At 38.4% G+C, this 14,683-nt stretch overlaps 1 protein-coding gene across 1 annotated transcript in view; it reads right to left on the bottom strand.

The window, feature by feature from the left end:
• The window catches only part of samd10 (sterile alpha motif domain containing 10), a 53,988-nt gene extending 40,591 nt beyond the window's left edge, over nt 1-13,397 (bottom strand). Inside the window, exon 1 of the mRNA XM_005801664.2 lies at nt 13,081-13,397. Coding sequence (XP_005801721.1) covers nt 13,081-13,093 — 13 coding nt within the window. The 5' untranslated portion in view covers nt 13,094-13,397. The remainder of the gene's footprint in view (nt 1-13,080) is intronic.
• Nucleotides 13,398-14,683: the final 1,286 nt, after the last annotated feature.

Genomic DNA, 14,683 nt, shown 5'->3' with positions numbered 1-14,683 from the left:
TTACTCGCTGTCTGTGATTCTCATAAAAATCAAGGGCATGTGATATACACCGTCAAGATATTTTTAGTTGTAGAGTCACCCATAGAAGCCAGAATCCAGTCTGCACCAGGTGTCTTCTGTGTGCAATTCGTCCAGTACAATCCGTTCTGGACTTCTCCTCTGTATTCACTCCCAACAGTCCAACCTATCGCTGTGAGTCTCCAAGCACCCAACTGTAGTGATTTGGGGTCTGTCTCTCTGAGCTTAATTGCCGTGTTATCACCGCCACTCCTGCACCGCCACCAAGTCCCGTCCTTTCAGTCAGACGGACATGCCAATTACAGCTTCTCCACACAAACAAACACACACACACACACACCCCCACACTCACACACTAGATGTTGATCCCTCACAGGGTTCCCTGAGGCTGCACCATCAGGTAACAAAGTAGACAGCAGCTGGAACAAAGTGGGCAGTTACGGATGAAACGGGGAAAAGAATCAAAGCTTTTTGTTGCCATTATTCACACATTTAGACAAGTACAGGCACGGGCACAAAGAAAGTCCCAGCTGGAGTTTCTTGTCCAGGCCAAGTGATCCGAGGGAAACTTTCTATTTCCTTACCTCTTAATCCTGTAAACACTTACAAACATTCCCACACATTCACACATCTCCGTGATTTTCTATTGATTTTTTTTAGCTTATCTTTAGCTAGCAGACACAATCCAACAGTTTTGAAATATCCATATTTCCATTTGCACTTTCTTTCACTTACAGGAGGAAAGTGATACGACTGTCATGGGTTGGTAGTAAATACCAGTTTGGATTAAGCATGGAATTAACAAAACTCAGCCAGCCATCAAAAAACTCTATTATTTCCTAAATGATGAGATGCTATGTAAAATCCAAATAAGCACAGAATGAAAGGGTTTGTAAATTGGTCAACTAAAATATGTTGGCAACTGTGATTTCCAATGTACATTTTAATAGATATTCATTAATTAAACAATTTTGGTCTAATGTACTGTCAAAATTTAATCTTAAAGGAGAGGTATTATGTATTTTCCAGGCACATTGTGCCATTTCATAGCACAATCAGGTAACCATGTTGTTACTGTCAGTTGTTATAAAAATGCTGTATATATCAATTATAACTTAAAAGAAATTTAACTTCACAACATGACACCTTGAAACTGGCCTCTGTCTCTTTAAGAAGTTCCTGCTCTTTCCGACACGCCGCCTTCAGAACATCATCAAAACGAAGCTCCTCCATTATGCTCTCTATAACAGTTCATAAGAGCGTTTGACTGTGAAGTAGTTTGTAAGGTAAACTCAGCAAACTTGCAGTTCCACCAGGACTTTTCTAATTGCTGCTGCTAGTCTGGAGAAACTGGGTGGGAGAGGTACGGGGGAGGGCTGCTCTGTGAGGCGGGAGCTCGGCTGGAGACTGCAGCTCCAAGGAGGAGCTAACTTTGTGAGTTAGTCCTCTGAACAACATCATGAACTTTCGATCACATTTAAGTTTTTAATGACATCCCTGTTTGGGCTCTTTCCACCTTCTCAGCCATTTTTACACAAGGATTAGACAGAGGACAAAGTTGTCTTGTTATTTTGTTCAGCAAAATTTTGTTTGCAGGAAGATAAGCAAGAGTTGAAGATGATGCTAAAATGTTGTTTCCATACATAGAAAAAAAACAAAAACAGCCAGAATGGAGATGGTCTCTGCAGAGTCTTGAAGAGGTTTTCTGTGGCACATCAGAAATGCAGTCAGCTCTCCCATATGCATGATCAAGCTTAAGAGCACTCCCAGTCTCACACAGTGAGATTGTGGTGGTTCATTATCACCGTGACAGCATAATGCAGTGTTTCCCAACCCTGGTCCTCAAGGCACACTGCTCTGCATGTTTTAGGTATTTCCTTGCTTCAGTCCAGCTGATTTCAATTGATGACTGATTAACAGGCGTTTGTTGAACTACAGTCAGTTGAATCAGGCACATTAAAGCAGGGAAACCTCTAAAACATGTAGGACAGTGTGCCTACACTGGCATAATGCATCCTGGGTGCTTCATGGAGGAGCTTGGCAGCAGCAGTTGTCAGTCTGCTGTGTAGTGTGGCTTGCTCACCTGTGTACACTGATCTTGAGAGAATTTGAAGCAGGACTGCTCATAACAGCCAGAGGCTACAAACTTATTACTCCACCAAGAGCTTAAATCATTTTAGCTCTTTGTGCTTAAATGGACCGGGATTCTCTTTCTATGCTAAATTTTCAAATGGCGAACATCCAGATAATATTTAGGGTTAAGCATCACATGTCTCTGGCCAATACTGTCTGCAAACAGATACAAAATATTCATGCAGCAAAAATGTACACAATCCAGTTCAATAACCCCCTTAATCACAATGCAACATGATTGACAGATCAAATAAATGAGAACTCATACCAAGCAGCAGATATGCCTCACATCCTTTTAGTAATGCAGTAAGCACAAAATGTGATTAATTTCACCTTTCATAACAAAGCAGTCCACACAGTATTGAATCCACATCTCCATGTACTAAATACTATTTCGGAGTGGCACCTTACATCGGCTCAGGGTCAAATCCCCATATGGCAAATTTGCTCCCCTCGTCTTTACCCATGCACTACCTTTTTGTACCTGTAACAAACCATTTCATTCAAGAACTTTACCTGTGTTTCTAAGTTTATTTCTCTTTGTTTTCAATCCCTTTGAAGAATTATCAAGCAAAGTATTCATAACAATATTCGGGCATCATTTAATTTATTTATTACTTTTTGAAGACAAACATGTTTCTATTCACTGTGGTTTTTATCCCTGTCTGGCTCAGTTTAATCTTATGAAATGTAACAGGCTGTCTCTTAATCAAACAAAAATAACTTATCAGAATTACATAAGTACATTTCTTTAAAGCAGGCGATGAGAATATTGAAGAAACTTACTTTAAATCATGGATTATGAAAGTAAGGGTGTGAAATAATGCATGGTCTGTCTGAAATGTTCTGTAGAAAGCAAATCCTTTTTGCACCTGATAGGTTCAGCTATGTAGATAGAAAGCAAGAACAATAGGAGACTACTATTTTTTTTATCCATCTGCAAACATGACTGGACAGTCAAGTCGTCTGCTTTCTCTATTCATGACTGTCATGCTTCTGCATTCTGCAAACACTTGCATATCATTTTAAATTAGGTGAATTTCAAATAATGCAATATAACGCCCTCAAAATTCATACTGACAGAGATCTACAGGTTCACACAGTAGATCTCTGTCAATATGATTTTTTCCAATCCCAATCTGCACCAGTCCTCCAACTTCCCCTCTGTTGACATGAAAACAATCCAAGATATATTCCTTACAGCTGGGTGATTTGGACACTGCTGCTGTGGGCTTCTCTCATGTAGCCACCAGTTAATCAGCCTATTTGTAGGACGATGTGAGTGTATGTATACTTGTACTTTAATGATACTGCTGGCTCTAAGTGTGTGTGTGTCACAGCGGTTTCATTTATTCTGTCCCAATGTTCCGGTGTCAAACCAGTTCTAGTTCCCATTATCTTCCACTCCACTGAATCATCCCCTTATTATCACCATGCGTCACACACAATCAAACACACACTCTGAAGCACACAAAAACATACCCTAATTATCCCACAAATACGTCATTTTAACAAATGGGCTATTAATAGCACATGGGTGAACAAGCCTTTTTAACACATTTTTTTTATTTCTGTTTGACATATACATAATTCCACGAGTATGCTATTATAACCTTACATGTTAATATGCTGGATGATTATGGACGATCTAGGAAAGAGTTTCACTATCTACCCCTTAATTATATCACTTTCTGCCGAGTTCATCACAGGGTCATCAAAGTGTGTCTAAGCTAAATCCACACAGGCTTGAAAGGTTCAAGAAGAGCAGCTTTATTTGTACTTGTACATTTTAAAAATCCTTTCTGTTTTACAGAAACCACAAAACATTTCACAAACTTAAGATCGGTCCCATCCCGAAAATGCTTCTTTCCAAAAGCTGGTGACTCATCCCATCAAAAGCAAAATGTAAATGTGAGGAAGCACAAGTGCAAAAAGCACATACAGTTTAACTGTGTCTGTAAAAGTATGTGTGATTGCTCCTGCCAAGACCCAAAGCCTGCAGTGCTCCAGTGACCTGTTATGTAGGGCGAGACCGAAATGCTGGGATGACAGCTTAGAGCCCGCCCCCACTAACACTGACTGGCAGTCCGGTAACCTCGGCTGCCTCTCGAGACAATAACTCAGTCTCGGTTTCACTTTAGCATCTGTCATTTCAGCTTTCACAAAAGCAAACTTTTCATATATAATATCATGACTTGAGGAAACAACAATGTCAGGTTGAAGGAAAATATTGTTTCTCAAAGTATTCTAGCAATCTGATGTTTAAGGACAGGAGTCACACTGTGTAAAACCCTCTTAATTCTGTCAGTGTATTCACAAAGCAAACACATTAGTGTCTTTCAGTCCTACAGTCTATAGTGGTGATTCCAAAATCTGCAGTCGAAAATCAACAAGTGTGAATTTTTGAGGTGCTCTTTGAAAATCAAAAACAAGCGATCAAGTATATTTATGCTAGATACTGGCTGTTAATACAATTTGCACTGTCATTGTGTAACTTTTATTTAAAAAAAAATACATATTTTTTTTACATATTAAAACTTAAAACTGTCACCATGTCTTGACAGATAATCTGTAAAAAAAAAATGGACCCCATAGTCCTATCATCTGCAGAAATAAACACACCACTCAGCCAGAAACAACCAGAGCCAATAGAAAGAAAGGAGATAGATTATATATATGTCTCATGTTAGTGGCACATGAATCTTGCAAAATTCATACATAGAAAAGTTTGGGTTAGGGTGTAAGGGCATATCGAAAGAGCAAGTTGAGCAAAGTCTAGATCCAAATTGAGTTAGACGTAAATACAACTCCACCTAAAAGATGAAAACTTTCTGTAGTGAGGCTTCGACTACAGCACATAAGCTTCAGTTTATGAATTTTAAATGTTAAAAAGAACCTTTTCTGAAATGAACAAGCTTGGCAATAATGTGTAATTACAAGTGATGTGTACTTACTGAGCAGGAGCTCATGTAAAAAGTCATTTACAGAAATGTGTTTACTGGCTTGTTGTCTTACACCTGAATTAAAGTAGTGACTCAAGTTGGCTGAGAACAAATGCAAACCATATATTTTCAACTTTTATGTATAAACTAATTTAAAAAGCATTTATCTCTTTCCTTTAAAGCCATAAATAGGCACAACTCCTTTTATGCATATCTCAAAAATCCCAGAAAAATATATTTTAGTTGCATCCTCTATAACTAGATGTGAAGACCTATTTGGTACCAGATTGGTAACAGGATGTTACACTCTAAATTACTTTTTGAATTAATTTAAAAAAGAAATTAATAAGAGCTGCATGAAGACATGTGTACATCTTGGCTAAAAACAGCATGTCTTCTTTACAGCCTTCAGGACATCTTCTGGACTGTGGCATTAATGTCAGTTTATATCTGTGGAAAATCAGATTACATTATGTGCTGAAACTTGCTTGTTATATTTAGCTACTACAAAATACCACTATACTCTGACGGACGCGTTTCTGTAACATGTATTTCCCATTGTGACTTTTCATGCCACCATATGATTCTTTTAAAAAGACATTAGTTCCCTTGAGATGAGTTAGCATGTGAGGGAAAAAATAAGTTTTTGAAAATGTCACATGTTCAGTAAGCATGGAACAAATTGAAAACTGAAGCATATATCTATTTTAAGAATCTCCAGTGATATTTAAAGGACAGCATCAGGCAGGCAGAATGAAATGTTGTAGAACAACAATACAATAGGTTGTAGGTCGAATGGTACATTTTACATTTAATGTGACAAGGAATTTCCTCATCCTGTATAATTAATGTGTTTTTCCACAATGTAGTAGTTTTGAAGCTATTTAACTTAGAAGCAAAAGTTCAAAAATTGTCTTAAAACCATGAGTATGAGAATGGGGGCTCAACACAACCTTCAAGCTTCCTAGCAGCCAAGCGACTGTAACAGCCGACCCCTAAGTGTGACGTACTGATGAAGATCTGTTGGATGCAAGGCAAAAACACAACAGGACATAATGTCTTATCAGTATCACACATTGCACAAATCGTGGTGAAGTGCGCTATGACAGAATAGATAACTGGACCACAGCTAAGTTCAGTTTCATCAGAAGTGGTGAGTTTCTTTCCATGCATGTTTTTTGTTATACAATGCTGGATTTACCTTATAAGCTTACATGAGTGAGAGACATGAGTGTCATTATTGGTGATCTATGAATGTCAAAGGGCTGCTTAAAGAGCTGCTTGTCTTTGTTGGTTTATGCTAGATCTGTTTTTCAAAATGGACAATTGAAGCTCGAGGTAATAGTACTTGACAGAAGACCAAAGATCTAATATACAAGTACACAAACCATGAGTCAGAGATTGGTTTTTTGTTTGACCAGTGCAAGACAGTCTATTTTTTACCGTTTCATATGTTTAATTTAATTACACATTGTTTTACTTCACCAAAATATACATACCTAAAAAGAAAAAAAAAACATATTTGAGACATTCATGACCTCCAGATTATGCACTCCTACATTAAATCCAGTAAACATGAGCAAACATACAAGAGCATTGAGCTACATTTGAGCAACTCTTGCTCAACACCCCAGCTGTCGAGGTGACACGCTGACTCTTGGCTGCCCATTGACATGGTAAATCGAGGGCTCATTCTAGCATAAATGTGAAAGCCAAGGGAGGACTTGGACTTTGCCAGAGCTTTATATGGAAACTTTGCATGAATACATACACAGAAGGAGCAGGAGAGAGAGCAATGCAGCAAAACATGAACAAGGGATATAAGATAGATGAATGCAACAGAAGGTGAGCCATGCAGAGGTAAAAATGATTAAAAAGTATGAAAATATAGGCAGGAAGAGCGAGAGCAGCGAAGGGAAGGAAGCACTAAATGTGTGATAAGAGGGGAAGACAGAAAATTGATTTCTATTTTTGGAGGAGGTAAGACCATCCTCTGGAATAAGTCTAAAACATATTTGAACTAACATCGAAGAAACACACACACTTGGTTTCTTCCATATAAACTCACATAATCTCACATGCCGATGAGACCTGCAAGAGATCACGCAACGAGATTGCTTTCAGGAACTTAATTGCTTTTCGAGTGGATGAGCATGACTTCTGCTCCTAAATGCGAGAGGATGTATGGCTTGTTAGGGTGTAACTGGAGCCATCAGCAATTTGGTTAGATGGACAATCTCCACAGAAGGGTTTACTGACCCCCAGCAACTCAGTAGGAGGAGATGCCTAACCTATTAACAAAGAGTGAAAAGCTCCACGCTTGCGCTCTCACACAAGGCCACACTTAATTAGGCTGTTTGTTTAGCACACTCTAATGGAGAGGACAGCAAACCGTGTGAGAAGGTTGTTTTTCTCCTTGAAACTGTGAGCTGAAAGACATCTGGCCAAGGATAACACAAAGAACAAAAACGTGTTTATAGCCCAACAAGCCCTCGTCTCATTTAGTGTGTCTCATTTTGTCTGGACAGATGGTGATGATAGAAAGCAACAGCAGATAAAATGTGAAAACTTTAAATTCAGTAAGTTCTCCTTTCATTTAATAGGACATGTGTCACTTTACTTGAACAGTAAAATAATATGAATAATTGAGTTGACATGTTTCAAATCAACAAATGATTGAAATTGTATCTAAATCGGTGCAATCCTTCAGCAAAATTATATCTTTCTTTTTTCCCCCCTCAATGCACCCCTTCCAGTTCCTTCCTCAATCGCTCCATTGCTGAGTAGATGGCTAATTAAAGGAAAGAAATTGGATATGGGCCTTTGCGCACTCCAATTCAGAAAAAAAAAAGAAGTGACAAGAGGGAGGTAGAAATGTCAGACCCAAGACGAGGACACAGGATCAGACAGGTAACGCCTTGTCCTCTGGGTAAGCATTTAAGTGATGGCAAAATGTAGCAACAGTGAGGGCAGAAGACTAACCAAAAGAGACATCTAAGGTGGGACGCTTTAGGGCATAATCCAAAACGCACCTCGACCTGCTTATGCTAATCCACTCTTGATTTATCCTGCAGTGATCTTGTCCTCTTTGACCACTATTTCTCTCTTTTGAACAGAGACTTCTATATCCATTAAAGTCTTAAATGCTCAATCAGGGTTTAAACCGTGTTGGATCTCCATCTACAGCAAGTTATCACTGAGGCTGAACATTTGGATTACATTACCAAGTAAAAGGCATTTTCTCAGGCTTACTTAACAAGTTCAAGGTATTTGTAAGTCTTACCAGTATGACTTTCAAGTACATGCAGGTAAATTTATTTGCTGGTGCTAATTAACATGAGCAAAAATGAATTTGCACATGCTGTAAATTCTGAACTAGACCTAAAAATAAATCTGATTCTAAAAGTATGTCATTAGGCAAAGAGCACATGAGACATTATAGATGCAATTGACAGAAAAACTTTGTATTTATTTTTATTTATGTAAATTACTGGTGGAGCAGATGGGATCGTCAAAGACCAAAGCATTTTGTGTTATGCAGTTTTCAGAGTATAAATCTTGTATGCTGAAAGCTGATAGCTATTTTGGCAAATATATTTTTTAAAAATTCAATACTCACTGCATACAAGGCAGAATAAAAACTAGATTTTTCTCTTTCTTTTTTTTAATTTAACCAGGTAAAATCCAATGAAGATCCGGATCTCATTTGCAAGAGAGCATAGACAGAAATCTGCAACACACGGCAACCTTGTTACGCAAAAGCAAAACAAATTTAACCATATACACAAGTTTAAAACAAATTTTTAAAAGCAAGAAAAGGAAATACCAAGGACATTTTAGTGCAAACAATAGTCACAGTCTAGAAAACCTATTCTGAAGTGTTTGTGGTTCTTCTTCTGCATTTAAGATGCCCTTTCATTAAATGCATATCTAAACATACCTGCAAGAAATAATAGCAAAAGCCAATGTCTGGGCCCTCAAGCTGAATGACAAGTTTATACACACTTAAGGTCCAGGTTTGTGAGCGCATTTTGAAACGTGCTGTTCCTGGTTCAGTTTATGCAAACACATCCATCTCTGTCTGCTCTCTCTCTTTCTCTGTCCACATCATGTTTATTCTGCTCTCTGTGGGTCTAAAATCCACAGGATCAGGTCAGGAGCAACTACAGGCCAGCAGAGGATCAGGGTGTTGATGATGGATGATAGGAGTGCTTGTGAGTGGGTGTGTTTCTGTGTGGGTGCGAACACATTTAGTAGGACTCTCTATGCATTAAAATGACAACCCCCCTGCTGTGAGGGATGATAATGGATGGTGGGGAATGAGGTTAGGCTCTTGCAAGCCTTACATGCATGTCCACATAGAAAATCCCTGTATAACCTCACAGCAGATCTGGAACAGAGGAGGTTAAGACTCTATTACCAAATCAGTTAACTCCAAACACCTAAAAACCATTTGGCTCCACCACCAAATGCATCACATGGACCATCATTAGCAGGCGATGCAATACACACCAGGGAAAAGACAACAAGGGTGTGTTCATGTGCTTACTGCTCCTCCCCCATGCTTTTCCTTGACTGTGACACAAAAAACCTCTTTTGCTTCATCTAACATAAACATATCCACAGAATAGAAATGCACATGGTCAGACGCACACTGAGTCTGAATTACTTTGCTAGGAGGCTTCTCCTGCAAGTGGGGAATTGTTTCACAGCTGAACAATGGTGTCACCTGATCATAGGAGTGACGGTTTATGTGACACTCCTGATGATCCTTCATCAAGACATACCCACTATTTGAAGATACAAATCAGTGTTTCAGAGAAAGAATGCCTCGTGCATTTCAATTATACAGTTCTCAATGAAATGTCCATTGAATGTTGCCATGCCCAGTGAGGTCGAAATAAACAAATAGCTTGGGTTTTGATTGAGTTCCAACTGTGTAGTCGCCTCCCCGAAGGCTGTCTGGTTGCTGATGAGCACGGCTGTGTGTGTGTCTATGTGTACGTACATTTTTCTGGCAGCACGAGGATGGATGATAGCCATTCTGACATTCTCTGCATCGCCACAAATCTTTAGATATCTAGCTGAGCCTGGTCAGCCTTGTCTTTTTGAGCATAAAAACAATAGGCTTTTGGTTATTTTCTCTCTAAAAATAAAGTTCTTCTGCTAGACAATGTGCTTTTGGTCTGTGCAGTGGTGAAGTGTGTATAGGAGAGGCAGGAGACAAAGATTGATGTGTTTGCATTGGCTGCTTATCTCTGATTTGACTATACTTCCAGAGTTTCAGAGATAAGTAAGGCAACACTCTAGAAAAAATGTACCTGCTCAGATTTTTTAACATGAAGGAACGTATAGCTATGTAGAGTACATTGATGACCAGCAGCCAATATTTTTTACTGTAAATGACATAAGATCCAATTAAGATTTAAAGGCAGCTTTCAATTCAACATTTTCTACCCTTCCTTTTGTCTGCCGTCTTTTATTAGAAATGCAACATCACACGTGTGAAGGAGCTGTCACTGTTAAACACAGTTTCATAAATGTCTTTAAAAAGAACAGTTCAAAATCAGTTCAAAATTTAAGCTGTCTTTAACTTATGTTAGAAATGAGCAGAGCTTTAATCACTACATCAGTATCTGTATATATGTGCTGGAGAGTATAAATCCTTACCTTAGCTCTGACATCTTGTAATGATAGAACATTGTGGATTTCCAAATCCACAATATTCTATGACATAGAGAGCTTGAAAACTATAAAATAAAGCAGCCCTCCGATCATCTACTAAGAGTCTTGCCTTTTCCCTGCCTGAAAAATTGATAAGTGTAAGTCCTATTAAATCTCATTCCATCAATCACAGTGTGCACACTGAAGAATGTTGTTGTAAGTACAATTTAGTAGTGCTTACATATGATGGGATCATGGATCTCAAAAAGATCCAACTTTTTCTAAATCCTGAGCAGAGTAGGATCAGTCAAGCTGATTATAGACAAAGCCAATTCCAGTCACAAGTCGATTTTTCTGCACATTACTGTTAAGGATAATTACTTTTACTCTTGTTTCAGATGTTGCAATACTTCCAGACCTACTGGTAAATTTAGGCAAATATCTGAAAAACTGCATCTGCTTCAAATTCCCAAACATGGATGAGAGCATAATTATGCAGCATGGCAGCGAGAAAGAAAAATCATTCTGTCAGTAAAATACACTTACACAACATTTGAGATGTCTATGTAATTTAAGTAGCCATTTAAGCATTTGTGTAAATGTAAAAAAAACAAACAAAAAGAAGGCTTTGTAATTTGTAGTACCTACTGGTCAGCAGGTGACAGTCTGCCAAACAATGACACTGCAAACTAAAAGCAAATTGAAAACAATCTGAACTTAAATGTTTTACTGAACAAGCCTGACCTATATAAACTCATACACCATATGTTAGCATCCAGTGTCTCACAGGGTGTCCTTCTCTACTTTCAACAGTAAAAGAAATATGGTTTCCACTCTCTTTTATTCTTTTCACCAACATGCATTAAAGTTTAAGTGGAACAGCGGCACTTTGTGACATCAGTGCCCAGGGCACTGCATAAATCAATGCTGCTTAAGCAAACTTCAGTTCAATTATAGATAGTTCAATGTATAACTTCAGGCAAAGACACCATGCGGCCATGACATTACAACCACTGACAGATAAAGAGAGCAACACTGATCTTCTTATTGTAGAGCAATGTACTCCATATGGAAGATGTCCCGATATTTGACACTTTTCAAAACATTTTTAAATGGGGTAATGGGTCAGAACGGTTTTGATATGAAAAGGAGAAGCTGAAAATCATGAAGGTATACCAACTTGTGCATTGCATTAGTGTATATTTGACCGATTTTCCTAAATAGACACAGATAGAAAACATACGCGGCACAACAGAGAGGTTCCAACACACATTATTGTCCTGGAGGAGGAAAAAAATAAGCTTTGATTAGACTTCACTTAAGTTTGCTAGCCTGCAATAAAAACCAACCAGCCATGCAAAGGACAGACGGAAGAGTGTGGAAAACAAACAGGACAAACAGCGCATAGGTGTTAAAGTGAATTTAAAACAGAAAAAAGAAAAATTGTGTGTCTTTGCGCCTTTAAGCTAAAAGGACGTGGGAGAAGACAACCTCTGGACTTACAGAGAAGCATAAATTTCAAGCTGAGACAGCAAAATATATAACCTCATCACTTATTCATCGAAGTTGCAAGGATTCTGTGTTTGATATGCAAGATTTACTAACTATAGTGAGTATGATTACATGGTCTCTTTTCTTGCTTTTTAAGAAATAGAAATGAAAATATTCTTTATTTAAGATGAAACTATTGTAGAACAGTACAAGACAATTCTTTTTCTATTTAGGGCTAATAAAGAAAAACTAGAACAACATTATTGTTTAATTAATTTGTTAAATGTAATAGTTATAGAACCAAACACATGAAAAAGCATTGTCATAAAGTGGCAAATATAATTTAATCATTTTTGAAACGGTGGAAAAAGAAACAAAAAAACAAAAGATGAGGGATGAAGATGCTTCTAGTTAAATTGAATATTAGTCTCAAAATGCATTATTCCTGGATCCAGAACCCAACTACATAAATATACAATGGAGGAAAACTATTTTGCCAGCTAAATGCTGTGTTTTAATTACAACTCCTAAATGAATATCACAAAATCCTTTCTATGCTCCACTTTTTACAGTTTAGAAATGCATAACATAGCAAAGATAGAAGAAATTGCGTCAAGTTTTCTTTTTATTTTAATTGACAAAAACCCCTAGCAAGAACCATGTCAACAACTTTAATTATCGGCATGCTGTGAATGACTGAATAAATAGGCATCTCTATTTGTGCGGATCTTCTGATGTGAGGCTTTTACGGTCTCAACTCACAAGTCAGATCCGAACAAAGTCTGTCAGAAAACTGTCCGGCTGAGATGCTCCGCAAACTGAGCGCTCTTACCGTCCACAGCCATAGTCGGTCTCAGCGTGTATCTCTCCGTGGTGTCAACAGGACTCCCTCATCCTCCCAGAGAGATAAAAAATGTAGGTTACTGACAGAGAGGATGAAGCGCGCCTCTTGGCCCCCTTTTAACCCGCTATGTGAGCATGGAGGAAGCTCTTGGTGCAGCCGTGCTGAGAATAAAGGAAACTCGCCTCACACCGCCGCTCTCTGTCGGCTCACGGCCATTTATTGTCCCGGACGTCGGGACCAGTCCGACACGAGGCTGCTCCTCCTGTGTCTCCGCCCCCTCTCCATACCTGACCGCCGGGAGACAAAAAGGTCATCACGCCCCGACGGCAGCTGTTCGTGGGTACACAAGAGACACAGCAACCCGTCTGTCCCTGGCGCTGAAGACAAACACACATTTGAATAAAACCACTAATTGCTTTAAAGTGGCACCTGTCGGTTTGTTTCACTGGATCAGTTGTTTACTGAAAATCTACCCCCCCAAAAAGGAGAAAAAAACATGTCAATTATTGTTGTAACTATAATACAATTACTCTGTAAAAAGAAGTTTATTAAAAAAAAAACTGGCAATTAATGTAAACTACAGATTAATTAAACATATTTGTTTGCAGATGTACTTCTTAGTTTTAATAAAATCAAATGTTTTATTTTAGTAAGAGATCCTGCCTGAATTATGTCTATATTCATTTATTCAATTACAAAGTTCCATTGAGATCAGAAAGGCATAAGGATGATCTAACCAAGGTTTCCCTTTTAATCTAACTGGAGTCATTGCCAGTCTGGAGGATGATTATACAAAAGTTGCAGCCACAATTTAGGTGTGACTGACAATAGCAAAGTCCCCATAAGTCAAACTGGGTTCTTGTCAAATGATAGAAAAAGAATGACAATTGCAATAATAATGAATGGTTGAGAATGCCCAAGAGAAATGGCTGGATAAATCTCATTATGTAAAAGCTTATGATGTAATTCTTATGATGTAATTATGATGTAATTGCTATCATTTTTATAGCAAAGATGATTGCTATAAATCATAGCAACCATTTTTGCTATGATTTATGCTGCTCCTCTGCTTACAGCCTCTCCTTAACCTGCTGATTAACTTATTGCTTTTGCCTTGGCCTTTGTTCCTCCTCCTGCTGTTGAGTGCTGGCTCTCACCTGTGCTGCTGGCTATGAAAACTCCTGCTCTGCTCTCCTGATTTTGTACCTGACCTGTTTTCCGCCTCCTGACCACTGCCTCTGTTTCACTGAGTTACTCTGATTTTGGCTCGGAGCCTCGATTTATGTACCTAGACCTTGATTACTGATTCTGGATCTGTTTTGCTTTTGCGCCCAACCCCATCCCTGCTTGCACATGCATACAATTTCTGTTAATAAAAACTGTTCGACTCTTTCTGTGATTTGGTTTGTGTTTTGGGTCTAAACCTACTGAAGCCATTGCAACATACAATACAAGCTGGCAAAAGTATCAGATGTAGACATTCAAACAACTTTCTTGCTTATGTTTGGTCTGAAAAACATTTTCAGGAAACTATTTTAAATCATTGAACAACATCTTTTATAGTTGCTTGTAAAACATATGAAATCTGATG

The sequence above is a fragment of the Xiphophorus maculatus genome, chromosome 1 (assembly GCF_002775205.1).
Source record: "Xiphophorus maculatus strain JP 163 A chromosome 1, X_maculatus-5.0-male, whole genome shotgun sequence".
NCBI lineage: Eukaryota > Metazoa > Chordata > Actinopteri > Cyprinodontiformes > Poeciliidae > Xiphophorus > Xiphophorus maculatus.
This window is presented reverse-complemented; position numbering and strand designations above follow the sequence as displayed.